At 40.2% G+C, this 25,087-nt stretch overlaps 1 protein-coding gene across 2 annotated transcripts; it reads right to left on the bottom strand.

The window, feature by feature from the left end:
• Positions 1-1,851: 1,851 nt before the first annotated feature.
• Positions 1,852-22,813, bottom strand: GTF2B (general transcription factor IIB). 2 transcript variants are annotated; one of them, XM_059854192.1, is made up of 7 exons: positions 22,695-22,813; positions 20,187-20,293; positions 11,240-11,373; positions 4,796-4,942; positions 4,530-4,659; positions 3,677-3,958; positions 1,852-2,080 (listed from the first exon to the last, which is right to left on the bottom strand). In XM_059854192.1, the coding sequence occupies exons 1-7, from the start codon at positions 22,709-22,711 to the stop codon at positions 1,947-1,949; spliced, it is 951 nt and encodes a 316-aa protein (XP_059710175.1). In that variant the 5' UTR covers positions 22,712-22,813; the 3' UTR covers positions 1,852-1,946. The 2 variants fall into 2 exon arrangements, with proteins under 2 accessions (XP_059710175.1, XP_059710176.1); XM_059854193.1 differs by lacking the exon at positions 22,695-22,813 and adding an exon at positions 21,670-21,807.
• Positions 22,814-25,087: the final 2,274 nt, after the last annotated feature.

The raw sequence follows: 25,087 nt of genomic DNA on the forward strand, positions 1-25,087 counted from the left end.
CCTGCTATGGTTCACATTAACTGGTATACTGCAACCAGTAGTAAATGGCCCTCAGAATATACCTGCCCCTTCAAACAGAGTCCTAGTTCTGCCTCTTTGTGCTGCACAGTTACTCCCACACCCTGGGAGATACAGGAACTGCTATGGAACTGCAGGGTCACGGCAGGATTGCACTTCCCTGCCTCCATCTGCTGCACTTCAGAGCTTTGCACGGACGTATTTAAATTCCCATCCAGTCAATCTTTGCTGTATGCAACAATTTCAACTACAAACACTCACCCACTGCATGTCAAGTGCTCGTGCCTAATGCCTGAAAGGATTTAAGATGAGCATTATGGGCAATGTATATTTCAGTCACTTTCAACCTTCATAGAGCAGATTTAATCCACAGATCTATGCTGGAAAATGGCACTCGCAGTAAAAGCAATTTCCACCTTCACATTTCCAAGCTGTAGCAATGCATTAATGGTCAGGCCCAGCCCATTCACAGCATCCCACCTTTGCTCACAGAGGATGCAGGCAGAATAGTACAGACCAAGACCAGGAATGCCCAGATAACAGAAAATGCTGCAACAAAGTCAAAGGCAATACATCAGACAATGAACACACGCCCTTCCAATGACTGAGCGTACTCCTAACCTGCACCAGAAGCCTTCAAGGCTGCAACCAACAGCTCCTGAAGTGTAACAGGACTGTACAACCTACAGAAGAAAATGTTCAGTTTCCATTTTTCCAGTATCTACTGGCAGAAGAGGATTAAAGCTCAACTAGCAAACAGTGAGGGCTACTGGCAATTAGTGAGTGCAATAGCACTGGACACAGCCTTCCCTCTGGCTGGCTTAGACCAGATGTGCAGCAAGCTGACCCCTCAGCTGTTACTTGTGTAGTTAAACTGCATTGCACCTGTGATACAAAATCTCAGGAACACAAAACTCACAGTTAAGCACATTTGTTGCTTTGTACACAAAAGGACACTGTCAGGAGGCAACCAGTGTTCAAAGCTCTTAGTCTGGGCAGGGCTGAACAACTTCAGGCCTTCACTCAGCACCTGGCATATCAGTTCAAACAGCAAGGGCTCACTTAGAACAACCACAGGGCCAGCCAGACTGCTGAGTGGGCTGGCAGGACAGAAATTTAACAAACTTACACTATAAATACTTTTTACTGCATCATAAAGTTACCAGTAATTCAACTAAAGTGAGTCCTCATGCTTCTCAGTAGTTGCTTTGTCATTACCTCAAATTCACAGCAGCAAAGCAGAGACACTGAGAATCAGGAAGACTGTGCCAAGGATGGGATTAATCCTTTTGCAACCAGTTTGGAAATATTCTGCAGCAGTTGTGCAAAACTCAGAACAGCTTTTCAGCAACTGTTTACATTCTGGGTGCAAGCACCCACACTACAGCTCCCCACAACTACCAGAGCACTCTAGAGATCAGAAATTGTCCATAGAGTGAGCATTTAAGCAGCCTTGTGACCAAGCCCACAAGTATGAAGCTCACTCCACCATTCCATGGACTGCATTCCAGTTCTCAGCATGTACAACAGTACGTGCATGTCACATTGCAGTCATACCACAAGATGGTGTTTTTGGAAAACAGTTTATTTGGGAATTACACAATATTTTAAATTCTCCAAAATACATCTTACTAGATCCCTACAAAAGAAATCTAAATAAGTACAACAGTATCAAATTAAATTTGTTGCAACAGATATTAAATATTTACTTCCACTAATATATACATACAAAATGCCACACAATCAGCTTGTTTACCCTTGGAATGTATGCTGCCTTTCAGCAGTTATGCTCCATCTCCATATCCTCCCGTTCCACAACACGAAGACCCAATATTAACACTTTGTACATCCTTTATTATAGGCAAAAATAAAGAGTTTTTGTTGGGTTTTTTTATGGGGGGGTTAACAGAAATTAACCCTCTGTAATCTCACAGCTGTGGTAGTTTGTCTACTGGGGTATCAAACTTGAAGTCTGCTGGGAAAAGATCTGGAGCTCGAGGATAGATCAGCCTGTATGACTGTCTAATCGTAACATCAGCCACACCAGCAATATCACCAATTTCTACAACAAAAAGCAGAGAAGTTGTTAGTTTTTACTTTTGCCATTTGTATTCAAGAAACCAGCAAGCATAACTTATCAAGAGGCACTGGACACTTGCTTCACTTGCAACTCCCCCAAAAGCCTGGTAGAAAGGGTGTTAACTGTGGTGACTAATATTTTGGATATATAAGTCTGTCGTCTTATGTGCCACAGCTCAGCTTAACCTATAAATTGTGGAATAACAAACTTCAAATTGGAAGAGGACTGGAGTGTAAAAGTAATTAGAAACATCTACTACATATAACCACCATTATTTTACCAAATCATCATCGACTTCCGGAACTTTGTTTTTATGCTTTGACTAAATATAAGCAAAAACAAGCAAAACACTGAGCCACAGACAAAAATTGATACCTTCAGTTAAGCATGAAATACATTTACCTCAAAATGCACCAAGAAATAAGGCAGAGGCACACAGCACTGTCTAACAAGCTAAGGGAACACTTGTTTGAGATGCACAGAAACTTAAATTTATTCAAGAGTTAGTAAAGTCAGGAATTTAAACCTTGAACTGCATGAGAGCCTTCAGCACTGTCCAAAAACACTGGAGCAGTGTGGAGCTGTGGTGTCCATGGCAAGCAGCTGTATTTTAATTATCACTCTTAACAGATGCAATCCAGTAGCTGACAGCCAGCAAGGATGAAGGTACTTAACTTCCTGGGCTACAGATCACTCGCAGGCCCAGGAAAGTCCCAAAAGGATAGAAGCTCCAGGGACATAAGCAATAAAAAATGCAGAACAAAACACCACAACCTGACAGATAAAAGCTATTCTTTATCCAAAAGGAATGGTCAATTAAGAAATAGCTACATTTTCAACATTTCTGATCTGGACTGGACAACTCAGTGGAGCACCTGAATCCATTTCTTAAATCAAGTTCTACCCCCTGCAGCCTTAGCAAACTTCTTCCCCCAGACATCACTGCTCTGTAACCTCATTTCCCTGAGCCCCAGGGGCTGATCCATGCTGCTCTGCAGTTCAAGAACCCTGAACTCCTTACTGGCTCCCCACAGGCCACCCTACCAGCAGGGAATCTGCCCCAGCTGGTCCACAGCAAACCTTGCCATCCCACATTTTCCATCTTTACCACAGGCTGACGGTAAGTCAAGGACCATGTACTAATGCAGGCAATTCCCTGGCTGCAGGAATGATTAAAGATTCAATGTAATCCAAAGCCCAAGTGCTCCCTGTAACTGCCACCAAGTTCCTGTTTGGAATATTTTAGAGCAGAAAAACAGACACCCAAAAATATTAGCATATGTGAACTTAAATTATTATGCTCATGTGAATGCACTGGTCCATTGCATTCAAGAATCTGACTCCTAATACCAGAAGAAAATGAACTCAATTTACACTGAGTGTAGCCAATTACTCCATGTTCCTTCTGGGGACTGGGAGATCCTGGTTTGGTCCTTGCTGCACGCAGTTAGAATGGAGCTTATCACTGTTTGCACAGACCTCATCCAAGTTTTACCAGAACACTGAAGTTTCTTTCAGGAAGAAAGATGTGGCAAGCTAAAAACAAACCAAAAAAGACCAAAAAAAGTCATGTTTTACCTTTTTGTGTCCTTTTCTCTGAAGAAGCCTGTGATGCCATATAAATAGCTGCAGCTGCTACAGAGATAGGGCTTCTTCCAGGAACCAAATCTAATTCCACAGCTTTACGGGCAATGTGTGTTGCTGCCATTTGTACTTGTTTGGGAAGACCCAGATTAGAACAGAATCGTGACATGAAGTCTCCAGTTGTAATCAAATCAACGCTCGTTTCCAGAGCTTTCAAAATAAGTTTAAAGCACCGGCCTATTTCTTTCTTTGAAATCCTGGACACTGCACATATTTCTGAAAAAGAGAGTATAAATTAAATCTTAGGCTCCACAGCATTTGTCGCCCCCAAAATAATCAAACTTGATTCTCAATATTTTAAGACCCATGACGAAGGCCAATGTCCTGAAGGCCACCATCACTAAATAAGCTCTGACCATTTGTGAAACTTCAGTCAGTGCACATTTATCACAAGGCACTAATTAATACAGCTCACTTAGGGAAATTTGGTCCTGAATGCTAGAGAATTTCATCTCTGGTAGGGAAAAGCTGCACAGATTTACTACAGAACTGCTGGTTCAAATTCAGTTAAATCAGTTAAACCAGTCTCCACCATCCTCTGATCAAAGCAATGCCTTTTAAGTTTCACCAACACTCAAAATAACTTTCAAATGCTAAAACCCTCGTGCCCTAGAGCCACAAATATAACAAATTCCAACAGACCCTTCTACCCACCCCTCAAAGGTGAGCTACAGCTGAGAACAACCAATTTGACAAAGTCCAGGAATAAGAAAACCAGCCTCTGACAGTGACAGTAACTAAACCTTTCCTTCACAGCAAAATTGAATCTGTATCACTGAAAACTTACCTTTAAAAGTTCTTGGAACACCCTCTTGCCTACAGGCTATGTAGAGACAAGCAGAAGCAATAGCATCATTACTTCTCCCCTTCAGGCTCTTTTGCTCATACACTTGCTTGAATAAATTATTTGTTCGATCCTTCAACGCAAGAAGATGAAATTTAATTAACTCTAGGCCATTTAATTAGCAGCAATATCAAAAATTCATGTGCTCATTATATTATGCTAACTAAGTCAATGCCAGAACAATTTAAGGAAGGGAGACATGAACTTACAACTATATTTCTAGGGAGGTTGATTCTGTCTGCCATGTTCGTAATCTCTTTAAAAGCATTCATCATCGCACGATCAGAGCTGCTCATAGTTCTGCGATTTTGGTACTTTGAATTCCCAAATTCATCAAAACTTGCTGCACCTGTGCCCTGAAAAGAAAAATTTACATCATCAATAATACAACCAACTAAGCAACTTCCTGCTCACTTCAAGAGCAAATATCTTCCAGCTTTATACATTTTAATTCAAGGCATGGGTTCCAACAGTTGTGCAAATAAACATCACTGAAAGTAACTCATTCAATCACACATCATTCCACACAACAAGTTCTACACTTTGCACCAGTCTCAAATCATGAAATGCTTCCCAGAGATGGCAGATTACATAGGGCTTTTTCTTCCCTTATGTAACAAAATTACACAGTCAAAAAGAGAAATACATAGCCAATGTGTGCATCTCAATACTCCTGTCACCAGTGTTGAGGGCCAAGATGATACTCCACGCAACTCTGGTGCGTCCTTTAGGACGCATCCGTGGCAGACAGGTGAGTCAGGAAAACAATTTTATGGTCAATGGGAGACCAGTTATTACAACGATAACCATTATAGTGAAGGCATGGGCAAAGAGCCAGTCAAACCCAACCTGCTACCGTGCCTGTTAGAGGCTGCAAGCATTAATTAGAAAATGGAAATATCCATGTTTTTTGACTTTATGGGAAAATCACTGGCCTCTTAAAAGAAAAGCTTGAGGTCTTCAGAGAATTAGGAGCCTCACACTCAACCTGGCAACTTCAAAACAAGCTTCCAAAGTACCATTTTGCTTGTACCTAACAACTTATAGAGTAAATTGCATACTTCTATTAAATATGCAAATATGCCCAACCAAAAGGGTCCAAAATGTTTAAAGTTTTCAATTTGCCAGTAGCCCAAAACAAGCCTTAACCAAATAATGCCATGTCAGATTAGTGATAGCTGATAAGACATGTCCTGTAAGAGAAGAGCAATTTATAATCTCTAACTTCTATTGTCTGCATTTGTGTTCACTGTCACAGTATGCAAGAGGCCCAAGTTCCTTCAAGTGGAAACCACTTCTTCATAATTCCATCATGTGTAGAAGCATGGATTTCCTGAATCTGCAAGCATTTATTCCTTGCTGGTACCTTCAAACAATTTACCTGGGATGGGGCATCCAACTTTCACTACAGACAGATTTGGTCATTTAAACAAGCCACCGCAGACACTGACTACTGGAGTGTTATTTTACCAAAACCAGTAAACACAATGCAGGTCTTGATCTGTGCCTGACTGATAACCTAGCTAGCACTTGAACACAGAGATCTCAAACTGAATACCCAGCAATAGATCGAGATGTTTAGGCTGTACAAAGTGTAAAGACACAGTGAACAAAGCACAGAATATGCCCTGGCATCACTTTTTCTCCTCAGCTGCCCAGTTTCTTCATTCCTGACCCATGTCCTTGAGAACTGCCCCTCTATTTTAACAGGCTATAACTGTCATCTGTGAGGTGTACTTCTGCATTTAATACATGTTTTCTGACAGTAATAACACTCATTCTTGACCATTCACTTACACTGTTCCCCTTCCCATGCCCAAGGCCTCAACGACACCCCACTTCCAGCAGCCCCAGTGGATCCCTCCCTGCTGAGACACCATCTGTGGTGCTCACACACCTTGACTCACTGTGGCAACTGAGGACTTCAGCACAGAACCCTCCTCATAAGTCTCCCTAGCTCCTTCAACACGTCTTTACAACAGATTCCAGAACCATTCATGGCTTTTTCCTACTACTCCAAACATCCTTTAATACAAAATAAGCACCCAGACATGATCCTGGCACCAACACAACACAGGGCTGCTCCAAAGACAATCCTACTTCCTTGGCTGGATGAACACCTCCAGCTATTCAAAGATTCCCAGTAAGATGAAAAGGTAAACAAAGAACAAGAATAAAGTACAAGACTTCAGGCCACAAAGAGCAATACTAGGCCTTCCATTCAAAAATTATGCCAAAGCTTCCCTTGGCCCAAAGTATACAGAAGTCTTAAGCCAAAAGGTTCCTTGCTGGCCATCAGTCATACCCCTGTTCCCTGCAGTGTATTACATTTGTGTTTATCATGGCCTCCTAGACCAGTGCTATGCACACATGCTTACATGGAACTGCATGAGCTCAAACTCTTGTAGATGCCAGAAGAGTGAGCACAAACAACAGCAAGTCCCCAGGTCCTTGTCTAGTCAGGCTTCGTATCAGAGACTAATCTACCAGGAAATATTGCTCTGTCCTGGAGCCAGCAAGGACTCCCCTTCACCACAGGATTTTCCTTGGTCCACTGGTTAAGGAGAACCAAAACAATTTAAAAAAAACAAAAAACAAAAACAACCACAAACCAAAACCCATATCTATAAGGTGCTGTGGAATGAAACTAGATAAGGATTTTACCCTGCTGATGTGAGCCCCCTTCAAGAGCCATGCCCAATATACAACTCACAACTATAAAAAGGGTGGAAAACTCTCTTCCACCTCAATTGCTTACATAAACCACAGAAAATCTCCCTGCATGTGTTATTTAAATGCACCATCTACTTTCCTTCTGGAGCTTTGAGGGACAATGTTTTACTGACTTCAGCCCTTGACAACCATGTTAGGAGATCCTTTCCCTTCGTGGAAAAAGACAGAAGCCATACAGTTTTAACTGAAATGAAGCTGACTTTATGAATCATGTGATTTCCTATTGTGGCCTTTGAGTCAGGAGTTCTACCTGTTTGGCTTTCAAACAGAACAGAAACCTCATGGATACAATCCTGGAAACACCCTTCAAGGTAACTAAAGTGAAAAAATGCAGTCAAGTAAACAGTGACAATCTCTGAAGGGGCTCAGTGGAGGTCAGGTTTACAGTGCTGGCACTCAACAGCTTTGTACTCCAGTATTTCCCCACAGCAGCAGAAAGTACGACCAGTATCACCCACATCACTGATTTGTGGTTAGCCAAAGCAGCAAGTCATGCCCCCCGATCTAGCAATCCTCTTGCCCAGTACAACCAGCTCATATGGATCAGTCTGATGGATCCTTTCTACTTTTTCAATCATCAGCCCCTGATACCTTCTCTGTTTATCAATATAGCACTGTTATCAATATAGCACTTCCAGATTCAGGCCATGCAGTTTTACAAAAGCCAGCTTTCTCTCAGAGATAATCTGATCAAAGGATAGGAACTCTATGCTAAGAGATTGCATTAGATCTTTGTTCAACCAATATAAATTCTCTTGGAGTTGCAGTTACTACAAAAAAAGGAATCAATTAACTAGCAAAGGTGACAAAAGACATTTTCCACAAGACAGGAAACAAAACTTGCAGTTTGCTTTTAGATTCCTAGAAGGGAGCTCCCTGGCTCCCTGTATCAAAGCAAAACTAAAAGATACTTGTTTAGTTATTTTTCTTTAATCTTACATTAGAATTTTAGAAATAGCTACAACATCCTGGCAATCAAGACACAATTAATGTGACACTTCACCATGCCTCCAATTGATATGCATTGTAATCAGATCAACTGCAGCACACAGTATCTAATTTCAGAGTTACAGCTCTGTGCCAGTATCCTGAAGACCTGCCTGTGGAATTCAAACCACTTCTAGCACCGCCAACTATGCTATTCACCCTCCTCTTCACTGGCAAATTAATCTTTGTTCCAATGCAGGCTGCTGCTGCCTCAGACAGATGGGCTCCCTACACATTAAAACCAATTAGGAATTAATCCCTTTGCACAGGCAGAGCAGCTAACACATACAGACCACACATCCCTACAGGAAGGGGCCCCAGAGCAGCACCTCCTGCCTTCCCAGAGGAAAGAGAGAGAAACCACTCTGTGAAGCAGAACTGACCCTCTTCCTCTACTGTTACAAAGCAATACTGTTGTAACTGGTTGAGACTCCATTTCCATCTCTGTTCCCAGGAGTCTACAGCAGATCTAACATGATGTGTCATGAGAATTATCCATGTCCTTCTCTTCTGGATTTCCCACAACACAGGTTGTGCTTTAGGAGATTTTCTGGTGGGGGTGTTTTTTGCAAGGATGGAGAAGATCAGCTGTAAAGATTTTATTATCTGCAGTCCTACCTCAAGCAGAAAGAAATAGCCCTGGTCCTGTCCCATATGAAAGGTTAAAGCCATCTCTGGCACACAAATATGGGGTCTGCTCCAGGCCCTTCTAAAACCTGCTGTTAACTGGGAAAATAATAATTTTACCTTGTTTCATTCTCTGGAACTCGTAAAGGTTGTTCTGCACTCTGTCAGATACTACTTACCCTCTTCAAGACTACACGGATTTCAGCCTTGCTCAACCACTGTGTCTATCTAGGTCAATCCACATCCCAACCTACTGCCAGGAAGGACTTCAGATCACTGCCCGAGAAATGGACTACTTCCTTGCTGCAAAATTCATGCCCTTTCTGCACTGACAGAAGATGTCTCCAGCATCTTCTGATAAAAGTAATTCACTTCCTTCCAAATAATTAGGAAAAAAAAAACAGTCCCTGATACAAAGCTCACATCAAGGAACTGACATTGCAAAGCTTCTGCTTACCAGCAAGACAAACACAGGAACTCCTGTGCAGAAAACATCCTGGTTTGTCAAAGTGACTCTCAATTTCCCATAGACAATAATGCACCTCTTCTGCAATTCCTCCCTGTGCAAATAAAGTATCCACAGTTGAACTGACTGCCCCCTCTACAATCCCAAACACAATCCTGGCAGCTCCAGCACTTCTTACTCAGTTCTCACAGATTAAATCATGCCACACCAAAACTCTCATCTTGTCTTTATGGAATGGCACTCTGCTACAGCAAGTTTGCTCCTGCCTATTCTGGGATGTTCTGGTTCACAGCAAATGTCCAGCTCTGAAAGTTTTCATGGGCAAACAAACTTTTCATACAAGTTCCTGTGTCTTTAATTCCCTCACTAAGGTCGCTATCCCTCTTTATTCCAGATTATGATCTGAACATCCAGAGGGAAGGGAGTTAACAGCTCAAGTCACTGATCACCTGGACACAAAACCTGTCATTAGCTGAAATTTCTTTTGTCTTTTCCAATGCGCAGGTTAGAACCTGCACAGTTCTCTAGAAGGAGCTCAGGTCATTCTATTGACTGAATTAAAATGAGCTCCCAGAAACAAGCCTTGTATTTACACAGCCAAGAGTGAGAAACAATGTGAACCTGGAGCAAATAGTCCATTTCTCCATCTGTCTATAAAGGTATAGATCTTTATCAGAGCTGACCAAATCAGTAACAGAAATTCAAGCCCTCTGAACTACAATCTTTCTGATCCTTTATAGGTGGTATTAGAATTCCAGTGACTTCTACAACGCTGCTTCAAAGAGCCACTTAGCAATGCCAATTTTTTAATGAAGCACTGAAGAAATTTGTTTGTCTGAACGTACTCCAAAAGCCACCTATAATCCTAAAATGTGATAGGCAGCAATGCTTGGAATTGTCCAGAACATAATAATCTACTCGGACATTTCCTCAAAGAGAAGATTTCTTTTTCACTAATGGTGAAAATTAGCTGCCCATCAGTATTCACTTATTGACTTCTTTGCTTTTAAGAATTCTTGGATGAAAAGTATGCTGCACACTGCCCTATACATACATATTTATGCACTTCATCCGAGCAACATCACTGGAACAAAAACTTTTGAGAAAACACGTAAAGCTGCAAAGTGTTCTTAATCAGCAACTGTAGCCCTTTTCATGAAACATTCAGGAAATCCACGAAAAATTAAATTGGATCTTGCAGTAAAATATGAAGAAGAAAGTACAACAATTAAAACTTACCTGTGTCACTGCTTCATTAAAGGGAATGAATTTGTGTGATTAGTCCTGCTTGCTCTCAGGAGAAACAGCTGGATATGACTGCACCACAAAATTTCAACCCAAGTATAGACTGAATACTTTCCTTTGAGGCACTCACACCATGAAAGAATGCTACATTTAGTGCTTTAACATTAACTGAAAGAACATGTACAATGTGGTCTCCAGGTCCCCAATATGAATCTGATACAGACTTTACTACCAAAAAAAGGCAGCATTAGCTATTAAGATCTCAACATTAATTTCAGAACCACCTCAAATACACTTGCTAAGTCAAAATATACTTCTTTTAAAATTGCAACATCAGCTTTCCTATTTATAGAAACATATTTAAGCATAGCAAGTAACCCCACAGCACTGCAAACTTTTTTGGTTTTTTGCAAAGGTTGACCCTTTCCTTCTATACCCAGGAAAGGGCCACATTTTATAGACTGTTGAAACATGCAACTTCAGTTCAGGTGAAAAACTCCTCAGAACTACATTTATTGCATAGTTTCTTTATGGAAGTATCATCTGGTATTTGAAATAAAAACACTCAGTAAAAATTTAGTATTTCCAGTGTTACCTTGCCAATCATTGTACTCAAGTCACCATCACTGAGCAAAGGATTCTGGGTATCCCCGACTCGAGAGGGGTCTTTGGTTGCTTTGTCATTGCTGAACGTTCTCCACTCCGAGCCCACGTCTATGACCCGGTCACCTGAGAACACAAGGTAACACAAAGTCTGCATTGACACAGTGCTTTAAAATATTGCATGAAACATTAAGCCAGGCATCTGAGCTCTGCACTCTAAGGAGGCAGTCTGCTGGCATTCCCAAACAACAGTAACTGGCAGGACAACAAACCAGAATGTTCAGGATCTACAATGGAAAAAAAATGCAAGTAGAGCTGCACAGAAGACATAAATAACTAAAGAAATGCATCCAGAAACCAGAAACTGTCAGCTTTATGGATTATCCATTAAGAACATCATGGCATTTCCAATACACAAAAGGAATCAAGATCTCAATTTCAAGCTGAAGTCAGGCTGCCTGTGGACTGCTCTCAATGAATCAGCTGCTGTAACTTAACAAGTTCTATTACACTTGCCATGTGTTAATAGTGCACACATGAATTACCTATCATGCACAATCCCATCAAGCTATAGTAAATTACTTCTCTTGAATCATTTCTAAGTCCTTTGTACTCTCAATTTTGTACCTTCTAACCCACCATTGATGACACCTTGCAGTTCAAGTTTTGTGCGTGAAGACAGTTGTGATCCTGCCCAATTTCAAGATGCTTGACAGTATCAACATAAAATATATAAACTCAACTACTTTTTCCTAAACAAAATCAGCCCTGTTATAACTGGAAGATTTTCAGTACAGATTCAGAATAAACAGGAAAAGCACCACATTTTCTGAATGAAACAACTTTCCCAGCAGTCGTCTCTTAATTCCACATTCACCTAAACCTTTCCTACAGCAACTTACCAGTCTGAGAAGTAATTCTCACCAACATTCTGATGCAGGCAAAAGCCCTACAGTAAACACAACAGAAACTTGGGGGGAAAAAAGAAACACAAAAGAAAACACAAACCCCAGCCCCAAACCCAGCACAGCTCATTGTATTCAAAGATCTGATAAAAGCTGCATTGCAAAAGTGTTGCCTCCAGAGCAATACTACAGAATTTTTAAGAACACATGTACAAAATAACACAAAAGGAACACTTTTCTTAGTGTTCTGCAGTAATGAAAACACTTTTCTTAGTGTTCTGCTCAGAAGAAACTTCAGAATAATTGGTATCCTCAGCTAAACCTGAGGGAAAATTCACCAACTTTATCAATGTTTAAGTTTGTTGTGAGAGAAATGTCTGCAAAAAAAAGTAGCATTGACTGCATAGTTTACAGTATGGAAGTCTTAGAATGAAATCACAGAGGCTCATTTAACCTGGTGAAAACAGGCAGAAAAAAGCACTCTGCAAACAATATAAGATCTGAAGCAGGAGAAAATGCAGAAGGTGCGGACACAGTGATGTAACTGCATAATTCCCTGGGGGATACAAGGGGACTCTATTCTGACAGAATAACCCACTCAATTTTTAACATAAAATTATGAAAGGAGAATGCTTGAAATTGAAAGCTGTGAATGAACCAAAAGAAGTTGCTACAAAAAAAAAAAAAAATCACCACAACACTTTAGGTTAAAGGTGTTCTCACCAATATCTGTCAGACCTGCTCATAACTATGGCTCCACCTTTATTTACTGGTCTAAAAAACCAAGAGGGAGAAGAAAAAAAACAACCACAAAAAGCTACAGGGTTACAGATAGAGTAAAAGGCAGCACAGATTCATTCTATCTGCTACAAAGGTCAACCCCCACACCCTTGGCAAGCTTGAATTTGAAGACAGTGTGCTCCTCTGACTCCTGGACTCTCTGTAAATATTTGATTCAGTAATGCTCCTTCTATGGCCTAGCAGTAACTTTACTTTTAGACAAACCCCCAATACTGTTTACAGCATCTAAAAAAAGCAAAATGTACTTAAAATTCTGGCATGGTATAAATAGAACACTGAGTACAGAGCAATGACGTAATATTTTTCCACACAAGAGGGAATGACCTAAATGACTCACTCAGGGATCTGCCTCTTGTGAGTTATGAACCATTCCTGCTCTAACAAAAAAGTTCTGCATCACTGCCTGCTTTGATAAACACACCACAAAGAGAAGATGGAGACTACGATGTCAGAGTAAGAAAAGATTAAGTAGAACAAATCACTGAATATAAAGCATTTGTGTAATTCAGATGGAGTATGCAAATATCTTCATTTTGCCAAGAAATCTGCTACTACAGAAAAGAAGTTTTGCTGTATCTGTTGATGTCACAGAAAAGATACAGAAATCCTAGGCAGCACATTCCTCTTTGAAAAGGCTTCTATATAAGTGTGACACAAGCTAGAAGTATTAATGAAAATGGAACAAATAAGCCCACAGGTTTCCATAGATGGAAAACATGTTCAGCTACAAGCATGATTAGCTGGATTATCCTGTTCAACAAGAAACTAAAACAAGAAACAAAATGCAGTATTTATTATCTTTAATTCTTCAATACATAAAAACCACCTTGGAATGGTGATATAAGGACGGATGCAATTAAGCCCCATCCTAAGTGGTCAAAGCAAAACTTTAAAATACTAAACTTAGTCTTAGAAAAGCAGTGTAAGAAAGCCTTGAAAACTGGTCCTAAGTTAAGATTTCAAGATCTAAACTGAATTTGCTAGGTCATGCCCTACTGACTGGCTTTCCCAAGCTGGAATACGGGTCCAACAGCCCAACATGAGAGTAAAAAAGCTCCCACTAAGTACATTATACAGTTGTCTCTGCTTTCTCACATTCTTATATTGGTTTGGGCAACCCTCTAGAACTGCAATAAGGATGGGAGTGGCCACATATTCCTTGGCTACTTCCTTTTGAGGCAGTCCTTTTGAACAAAAGGGCTTCACTAGATACACTCGCAATAGATGCTCCTTTATTTGATTTTCCTCTAACAGATGAGTTCACCTCCTCAGCTTCCTCCTCTGAAATACATACAAAAACAGTTTACAGGACAAAATCCTTGTGAAATGCATCTCCAGGCTGATATCCCAAAGCATCTTTCTAAACAGACTGATTTTTCTCCATTGCTCCATTTCTTTTCAGAAACTACTCTTCCAGTGTTCAGTGTCTCTTTAAAACACAGTCCAACAGAGTAACACAGAGGCTCTAGTGCAAACACACACTGCCAACTTCCCTGGTTGGTAACCAAATTCAGGTTACTCACCATCTGAAAAGCTCATTCAATAAGATGCAGAAGTGCTACTCAGAATGGAAAACCTCAGGCCAAGGTTACTTTCCTTCACAACTAACACATGCAAAGAACGTGTGCTACAGAAATGCAAAACCAAACTCAGGTCAGACTCAAAAATTAAAACATACTTTTGAGCAATTTTTAAAACTTAGTTTGAAATATCTACACATCAAATTTGCAGTAACTTATATTAAACATCTGTATTTTCTTCTCCTTCTGCATTTCGCATTATCTGTTATAAGAAGACAACTGAAGATATCTAACCAAAACTAGAACTATGATGACATTCATGAGCAATGTAATCTTCCACATCCAGTCCTGAAACACTGCTGAGAAGGCATGTTCTTAAGTTCTTTTCAGAGAAGCTGTAATGTTAGCTGCACATTGCATTAAGTTCCACATATTGTTAACTAATATTTTAATTTAAACATAATTACAGTATTAAAAGTTGATTTGCACTCTGAAGACCCAAAATACCTACTGTTAGTAGAGAATGTTTCATTCTCATGGTTAGTTAGGGAATCTGCTGCCACCTAGTGAGCACATATATTATACTTTTAATTAAAAGCACTTTACAATGCCAAATTTAAATATATATGTGTCCGTGTGTGTATATATATATATATATATATATATATATATATATATATATAGGATTACACTTGAGTTTCAGTCAGCTCCTGATGAAGTAGAGCAATGAGGTGCTGGGACAAACTACAATGAAAAAACTAAGGAGCAGGCTTCAAGCTGGGGAGAATGAAGAAGACATGAAACTGCACAGAACCCCAGGCTGAACAGAGTGAGATCAAGCTTCAGCTCTCAAGACCCTCCTAACTCCTAAATCACTTTTGCAACCTTCTTCTGAACTTGTTCCAGCAAGTCTCTCCCTTCCTGGTATGGAGAAGCCCAGAGCTAGACACAGTACTCCAGGTGTATCTACTCCAACATTCTATTTATTAGCTCACATACTGCCCCATATGGTAGCACACAACCTTTTTTTCCATTTTTCAGCCTTAGAATTTCTATGAAGGACCAGATGTATTAAATGCTCCACAGAATAAACTCATGGAGAAGGGAAAAAATTAATGAACATATAGTTTTACAGTCACCACTTTTCCTAGTCCTTAGTAAGACACTAGTATTCTTTGTAAAAGTTATCTTGTTTTCAATGATTGTCATCACCACAAATTTATCATCACAAACCAGCAACATCAGTCTACTCACAAGACAGTTAAAATAACTAAAGCAGGCTTTCAGATGGCTAAACAAAACATAAAACCCCCACAAGCTAACAAACAAAAAAGCCACAGATGATTTTAACTAGTTGCCAGACATCAACAGCATCACATCAGTACCAAAAGGCAACTATGGATTGATACAGACAGCACAGCACCGCAGGCAAACGACTGCTACAAGAACAAAGGCTTAGCAGCTCCTGCATATCAAAATGATGACAAATCTAAAAGGACTTACAGGCTTCCTAAGCCATCAGCTTGCATAATAATTTTGGAAGAAGCAAATGAGAGTAGAAATGTTAAATGATCAGGTAGACAAGTCTGGTCAACTGCAGTTACAGCTCCCCAGGACTTGAGGCCTTCAAAAGATTAACAGCTCAAATACTTGTGTGAAGGATGCTCCAAACTACAGAATCTCAATTTAAAATGTTGTGCCTGATTTACCCTACATCAAAGGGGTATTTGAGACTCTTTTTCCATCAGAGGAGTTCACACTGTTTCCAGCCCTTATTTGCCTAATTACCATGTCAGCTGGTAAGGAAGCAAGTTAAGAACCACTCCCTAAATAAGATGATTCAAAATGTTATAAGAAAAATCTGGTACTGCACCTAATGGAAGAAGTAGTGGCCCTCAAATACCTGAGGTCACTAGCCAAAAACCCACTAACTAGAAAGGTTCCTCCACCCTCCAGGAAATTTCATGCTACGAGCAGTGCTTATTACCAAGCCTGACAAAAGACACTAACTTCTAACATCTAAAGTCTGTTTCCACTCTTACAGGCATTACTGCCAAATGCTTAGAAGCATCACCCTTTGCCTTTCAAGCTGAAAAGGGTTAGAATTCAAACAGACTATTTGAAATGCTGGCTGAGAAAGGCAAGCAGGTTACTTTCTTCATATCATAAATTTCCTGTATTAAGTATCTGTGAACGCTCATGCAAGAGTCAACTATTCAGAATGCCTTTAAGCATCAGTATCCTTTATAATTAGCTTTCCTCTGAATGCAGAGAGTCTTTTTCCAAGGGCCAACTTTTGTCACACACTTTTTAGTAGTCTGGACACCAAGCATGTAAAGGCTGCTAATACACATCCGTATCTGAAGATTTTTGCCTACTTTTTAAGCAATACTTTGAATCAAGAATTAATATTTTAAAGACTGACAATACTTGCAGAAAGGAGTAAACCTGGACATACAGCCAAATATTAAAAGATTTTTCCCCTATGGCTGTAACTGCCCTCTACTGGATGCAAGTCAGAAGTACTTAAGCACCTTCCCCACTTACTACAAACAGCTGAAAAGAAATAAAAAGTTTCTTTGGTTTTCAGAAAGAACAAGCAGCTATACAGAAGCAAGCAATCTTATCCCTAATGACAGATATCCTGAGTAATGAACTGGCCAGTTGAGAGACAATTGTGAAACCCCTTCCTACTTGTTTATTATACTGCCAAGAAAAAAAAATACACCTGTAGTATAGTCAAATCTTACCTATTCTTCATGGACCAATTTGAATTTACAATGCACCATTTTGATCTCAAACTGTAGAAGTTTGAAGTATCAGCCAAATAAGTTTGTCAGAAGTATCAGCCAAACAAATCCTCAGACAGATATTTGTAACAGCCTTAGTACTGACAACAGGCTATTGAATATTTTTCCCTAAAATTCTTCAACTGAACACCCAGGTATACACAGAACATGACAGAAATGTCTGAATATTGGTCATAATCTGATTCAAAGCTTTAACAGTTGATATGTGTCCAAAGATCCTCATCAACTGGAAACAGACTTTGCTTTTTTATCAAAGAAGGCTCCCCAAAGCAGGTCCACACAAGAGCACCATTCCTCCCAGCCACACCAGTGAAGCAGACAGAGCCAACCAGTTCGAGAAAATCACTTACTACACACTGAAAATAAATTCCTCACTGCTTAACTTCTGCACACTAAGAAAACATTTAATGAAGCTATCTACATAGAAGTTTAAGGAATGTCTAACCTGAGTTATTCCTTATACCTGAGTACATGCCACCAGACATGTTCTTATCCTCCTCTGAAATTCACATCACCACCTTGCTACATCAAGAAAATTCAGTGCTTTGTCTTCCACTTACACTCTGCTTTCTTCAGCCCCTTCTGGCATATGAGCTGATTCCCAGCCTTTTTTACAGCCTATAAGGCAGTAAGCAAAATATCTGCCTGTCAAGAAAGAGGATTTACTAGCCCTCTGTTCTTGAACACCCTTTTCCCCCCACCAACCCTGTCTGGAGAATGAGATATGGTGAACGTTTTAAATGAACACAGAACTAAGAACTCTGTCCATGAACTCTCCCACCAGCTCGTGAACCTTTAGTGTAGCACATAGCTTAGAATGACTGAAGGAAGGGAGGGATAATAAAGCACTATTCTTGTCACAGCAAATAGACCTGGACAGAATTGTTAAGTCTCAAATGCATGTCAATCCACACTAATATCAAAATTTCATGGATGATTATAATTTAGGTCTCCAAGCGCCTTTCAAGTAAAAAGCAATTAGCAGAAGGAAAAGTTAACAAGTTGGAAATAATTACCATGAAAAGACAGAACACAAACTAATCCACAAAAAGTAATAATGAAAAGGCAGATGAGAGATTTTAGGAGAATGAAGCAGTATTTTGAAACAATAATACTCTCAACACCAGCTTCAGCCATAATGACATTACAAGATTAAATTATTTTAATATTGCACAGAAAAACACCAGTTTATTCAGAACACATGGAAAATACTGTGCAAAAAAACCCCAGCATACTAGATTTAACTAAAATTTCAATCTTATTGAGACTAAGAATAAAACCTGCAAGTAGAAAACAACTCTGATAAAAAACTTTTTTCAAAAATCGCTTTAAAAAGTAGTACTTGCAACACAATGGTCTGCCTAAAATATGGAATCCACTTGATAGAGATCAGCTCCACTGTGTCCTGGCCTCCTGCTCCCCCAAAATTTTCTATTACTTTACCCTTCAACTGATAAATGTAAGCTAATAATAATGATTAAATCTCCTCTTCCCAGAAAATTGATTATAAACCTGAAAACTATCTGTGCACCAGCTATTTTATCCTACAACATAGTTCTACATATAATAGTCTTACACTGTTTGCATAAATAAGCAACTTCAGTACTTTACCACAGCAAGCAAGAAAAACATTAAACGCAAATACTCTTAGTTAAGTCAAGGACTATTAGCTCTGTCTACAATTTTTGCATGAGGAGGGTTAACTGGTTTAAATGATCCCCACCACTGAAGTGACTTCTAGTCCATCCCAAAATGTATTTTCAGTGGGCTCTGCTCACGTGTGATCATAATGCATGCAAGCCCTGAAACAAAACTTCCCTATGTAAAAACAGGAAATGAAATCATTACTCTCTTAAGGGAAATGTGTCTCATAGAATCTGCTACAAATACAAATTCCTTAACTTTCAGCTTTTAATGAAAATTTTTAAATTCGGCAAGGCAAAACAAAACCACCATAGTTAAGGAAAGATAGATATAAACAATCTGAAATATTTAGCAGCACTGAATGAATTACACAAACATGCACCCTCAAGGAGGATTTTTTCACATAATGGCCAAAAAAAAAAAAAACAGAAATCAATGAAGTTTAAAGGATTACCATAATACAAGCATGGAAAGTTTCCCAGGATAAAAGGGATAAAGACAGTAAGGTGCATGTAACTTGTTCATCCTAGAAAAGATACACACAAATGTATATGCAGCAGGTTTTATGGCAACTTCGTCTTTCTCATTCAAACAAAAGACAACACCTAACAGGCCCTTCATTTTAAATATGCCATTATACTTAGAAATACAGTTTAGTCTGTGGAAGTTGCTGCTACAGAAACCAAGCAAACGTGCTCCACAAAATTCCAGTGGGAAAATTTACGACAGTCTTAAAAGCCTTGGGAGAAGCAACTAACAAACACACACTCTAGCAACCATATAAAGATAAATCTTTCAGGGCAGAAGATATCATCTAGCTACTGGGAAACTGAGGTTGGTTGGGGTTTGGTTTTGTGTTGTGTTGGTATTTTTTCTTACAAGCAAGTTATTTCACAGAGAGCTTTTATAACGTCTCTTATACTTTCCTGAATGAAAGAAGAGTCATAAACAAAAACAGAATATGGGACTGGACAGCACAATGCTCTAATTCATATTACAGCACATTTTAAATTTTCAGTCTTTAAAGAGAGTTTGATTATTTTCATAGTGCAAGAAGCTACCAGAAGACAGGCTATTCAGAGCAGTAAGCTTTTAGCAAACAGACAATCACAACAAAACCTAAACCCCACACAAAAAACCAAAACAAACAAACACACACCCATCAAATCTAGCACCCACACTTAGGCATCAAGAGGGCACAAACCTACACACATCATTTAGGTTACATGGTAATTTATAAAATATTAATAACTACTTACCTACTACTAGCCCACACTCAGAACAAATCATATCACCAGCTCTGTAATCCTCCACTAAAATGGAATCTGGATGATTTGGGCAAGTCACCCTCGGAAGTACATCCAAACTAAGAAACAAATGAGAAGGATTCATGACTATTAAACAAGCAAGCTGTGTATCAAAAGCAAAAGAGTTCCTTGATGATAGGAACACTACAGCACTTAATGACCTTAATTATAGAATATTAACTTGATTACCTGAGCTGCACTTTTTATATGAGTGCTGTAACAACATTTGACAACCAAGACTTCAGATTGCCAAAATTCCAGTTTTCTTGTAATGTATCTTGTACCAAAATTACTTCAAATCAAAACATTAAAAATCTACATAACAGACTCGATTAAATGCAGTGTAACTCAAACTACTGCTAAATGAAGTTTCCCAATAAGTTAGTGGTGATTTCTTCATTCCAAATGAGCATTTTCATTCCTTCTACTCAGAACAGTATTATTTACCAGGTCCTTAACTCAGGAAGTAGTGCACATACAACATGTATGTTTGGAAAATTCCCAATTCAAACACTGGTTTATTTTAAAGTATTTGAAGAATAAATTCCATTTTAAATTAAGCAATTCATAGTGAAATCTTCACAAAAAATAATCGGCTCCTAAGGCAATTACATGACAAGTTCTGAAAACAGGGAACTCTTTCACACCCATGGATCTTCAATAATTACAACTTCCCATAAAGCATTAGCATTATTTAATAAACAGCTTTTAGTTACTGACTAAAGTAACAGCCAATTGCTTCTAATCAAATGTTTTAAAAGTAAATACTTCGTATTAACAATATGTTACATTATTCAACTAAAATTATTTCAGAATTGGAGTAAAAAGTGTTTACAATTGGAATCCATGTATTCCACAAAGCCATTTTTCTCAAGCTTAAAAGCAAAAGTTGATCTCAAAAAATTTATTATGACTACTAAATTCTATCTGATTAAACAAAAAAAAAATTATAAATCCATTCAATTGTAAAAAAAATTTCCAATAGAATTACTGTTACCCCATTTTCCACTGTTATTTCTGCCATTAATCCAGCCTAACCTATACTTCCCATTTTAATTTTCATTTTTTAGATATTTCTAATGAGTCTAGAATACAAAAAAACAGAACATTTTAAACCACTGACTCTTCACAAAAATGTCTCCAACCTGAAACTAAAACTGAAAATCAGCATAACTATTAATATTAAAACCTCCAGAAAGCATATCAACACAACAACTTCAAATGTAAATTATGTTCAAAACAGTACATGAAAGCTCTTTAGACTACTTTCCTTCTATTCCCAGCCACAAGTTTCATATGACAACACTGTTGACAAAGCATTCACAATCACCTGACATTTGGCATTACATAAAAGGCAGTGACACACCAAGCAAAAGGAAAAAAAAAAATCCAGATGCCTCAAAGAATACCAACCATGTTTTGTTTCAGACTTTACCTTCATAAAACATTGCAAAAATTTGTCTTCCCATCCCAATTTAACTCGGTTTATCTTCCTACACTTATACGCTGTACTCCTTGCAATGGGTTCAATTTACTAAGCCAAGAAAATACATGGCACGTGTGTAAAGGCTCATCTCGGCATATAACTCCCGAGTTGCAGCAAGACTACTCGGAAGCACTTCCTAGATCCTAGAACAGGTTTATCAGGAGTTACAGAGTCACTCCAGTCTGTTCCGCGGGCTTTCAGACTAGAAAGAAAAACTCGGTATGTCTCCAGGAGGACAGAATTCAGAACTCGAAACCCGTCTGCTCGCTGACTAGTGCCGGTACGGATTTAGGGTGGGAGCCTAAAAGCAGTTTCCAGGCCCCGATAAGGTGGAGCCAGGCCAGGGAGCTGCACCTCGGCCCAAGGCAGCGCTGAGCACGAGGGACACGGGGGCCGCACCTGTCGGTGCCCGGCCGCGGGACACGGCGGGACGAGCTCGGTACCACCTCAGGCCCGCAGAGCACGGCCCGGCCCGGCCAGGACACAGCCGCGCTCGGGGGACACACCAGGCCATGTCGCCGTTCGGACCGAGCTGTGGCTGACGAGGAGCTCCGCACAGAGGACATCAATCCCCCAAAAACCTCGGCGTCACCTCGGAGTGCTGCCCAGCAATAGCGACAAGAAGACGCAGAGGCGGCGAGCTCAGCCCCTTAGAGGCCGCTCAGCCGGGGGCCGCCCGGCCCGGCCCGCACGAACAGGCGCGGGCGCCCTGAGGCCCGACCGCCCGCCGCCCTAAGGAACGGCCCAGACAAACAGCACAGCGGAGAGGGGCCGGTGGGCCGTGCACCGCGAGAGCCGCGCTGAAACGGCAGCACCGGGGCCGGGCAAGGGCGGCGATGGCAGCCGGTCAGTCCCCAAGAGGTAGCAGAGGCGACGCAGCCATCTTCTGTCTGTGCCGCGGACGGGAGCAATGCCGGAGCCGGAGCCGCTCCCGTTTCTCCCCCGGGCCCCCCGCGCCCAGCCCGCCCCCGTACCGGCTGGTGGACGCCATGTCGGCGGTGCCGCAGCAATGCCGGAGAGTGCGCGGCCGAGCGGCTCCCGTAACTAAATCTCGAGAGCGGCGGGCGGGGCCTCGGAGCGCTCCTACGGGTGCCGCGAAGGGGCGGGCGCACGCTCGGGGCCGCCCCGCGCTGGTGCCGCTGCACGGCGGGGCGGGGGCGGGCTGTAACTGTTGGTGTGAGTACAGCACATGATACTGGGTTTCTCCATAATTTCCGAAATATGGATGGAGCAATGACTGCAATAGATGTGCCTCATCACCACAATGAGTCCCTTCAGGCTTTCCAGGTTTGTCTTGATTTCTCCTGCATTCTGTTCTACAAAAACAATGTTCTGCTGGCAATCACTGTCAACCCTCCTAAGCGTATTCTCATTAACTTAGAATTGAAAGAATTTCATTTTCACCACAGAAGGACAGTAATTTTGAGAAATGTTTCAAAAATACAGTAGATATATCATGATTTTTTTTTATTACTTGTCTGCAGCAATTTTTCAAGTAGCAGACAAAAAGTTGTTGATGTGGCACATGGAAATATCGCTATTAACACTCTCTGTCAACAGATCATTTTAACAATACACAAAATTTACCTAGCTGTCCCTAGCTATTCTTTTCCATCACTGTAGTCACAACAATAATCCTTTTTTAAAACTTGCTTCATTGGTCATTCTGGAGTTTCTTAACATTTCACACCAAGTTTCTCAAGCTGGTTACTATCAGGAATAAAAGTGTTTAATTAAACTGCAATTCTTACATTGCTAATATTACCAGCATCATTTCAACAATAATGCAATGGGATATTCAGACTCCTTTGCAAACACAATGAACAGTACATTAATGAAAACAAATCACTGGTTCTTATTTGTATGTCTAAAGGACCTTTGTAATGGTTTGTTTATTTATTATGTAGTTCAATAGCCTGTTGCAATCTCAGTTCCTGCAACACCACAGCTCCCCAGTGCAACTTGCATAAACAGATTTTAAACTTCTTGTAAAATAGAGTGTAGATTTCACAGAAATTTAGTGTCTAAAAAAGTTTATCCTGGAATTTAATATAGGAATTTTCAAATTAAATTCTGAAAATTCAGCTAAGTAAATCTAATTGCTGAATTGACTTTTCTACACAAAGACTACCCTCCACTTTCAAAATACCAGTCAGCCATCTTCTGGTGAGATTTGGGGAATGGCTGTGCAAGACAGCTACGAAGACTATGGAAGTCCCTGCTACTGGACTCCCAAAAGTCCAAAACCAAGAAGTATTAATGAAAATACCTAGCAGCTCTTCTCTCAGGCCAGTTTCTATACCTTTATTTAGGTCCTGGCCATGGTCAAAGTCTCATGGAACTCAGTTAATGAGTTCAGCTATGCGATCACAGAATGAGTAAAACAGTGGCAAAACAAGTTACTGAATTTTTCAGGCTTTGACACCAGCTGTGTCATTGTTAAAGCCCAGATGGCAGCAAGCACCTCCCAGCTGTTCACTCACCCACCACCCCAGACTGGTGGAATGGGGAGAAGAATCAAAAGTAAAACCTGTAGTTTGAGATAAAAACAGTTTAATAATTGAAACAGAGTAAAAAATAACAACAGTAGTAAATAATAATAATAATGATGATGATTTTTAAAGGATTTTTAAAAAGGAAAAACAAGTCATGCACAATGCAGTTGCTTACCACCCACTGACTGGTTCCAGACCCCACTCCTGCAGCCCCGGTGGGCTCCCCCTTCCCGCTAGCTCCCAGCTGCTGTGCTGAGCGTGACATTCCATGGAGTGAATATCCCTTTGGCCAGTTCGGGTCACTTGTCCAGCTACGTTCCCTCACAGCTTTTCTTAGTTTCTTGCTCCGCCTCACTGGCAGAGCAGGAGACACAAAAAAGTCCTTGATTTAGGATAAATGCAACTTAGCAACAACCAAAACATCAGTGTGTTATCAGCATTATTCCCATGCTGAATCCAAACCACAGCGCTGTACTAGGTACTGAGAATAAAATTAATTCTATCCCATCTGAAACCAGCCAGTGAGAAGAACATAGAAAGACCATGGAGGACATTGCACACAGCCTTAAAAAGTCTCCTACCTGGATTGCTTCTGATAGTGGAAAATCCATCCACAGATTAAAAGATTGCAGAAAGAAGTGAAAAAGATGGTAGCTAGAAAGGAATTCTCCATATTGACTTCTTTTGAAACAAGTCATTTATCTACTGTACTTGAAACCAAGCTAGTTGAGCTCCATAAAACAGCATTAGGCCCACCTCCATGGCCCCCCTAGATCTAGTTTGAAGTAAGTTTGGTTGACATTGCCAATGTTTTAACATGGAAAAAAAAACAATGACACAAATAATTGTGTCACTGTACATCTGATTGTAAA

Source organism: Haemorhous mexicanus, chromosome 9 (genome assembly GCF_027477595.1).
Source record: "Haemorhous mexicanus isolate bHaeMex1 chromosome 9, bHaeMex1.pri, whole genome shotgun sequence".
In the NCBI taxonomy this organism is placed as follows: Eukaryota; Metazoa; Chordata; class Aves; order Passeriformes; family Fringillidae; genus Haemorhous; species Haemorhous mexicanus.

Excerpts from the sequence above, each read along its gene's own strand:
- GTF2B (XM_059854192.1), bottom strand. Across the intron at positions 11,374-20,186 it reads TGAGTGTGGGCTAGTAGTAG|GTGACCGGGTCATAGACGTG; the intron begins GTAAGTAGTTAT and ends TTGTGTTCTCAG. Across the intron at positions 3,959-4,529 it reads TGTTCCAAGAACTTTTAAAG|AAATATGTGCAGTGTCCAGG; the intron begins GTAAGTTTTCAG and ends TCTCTTTTTCAG.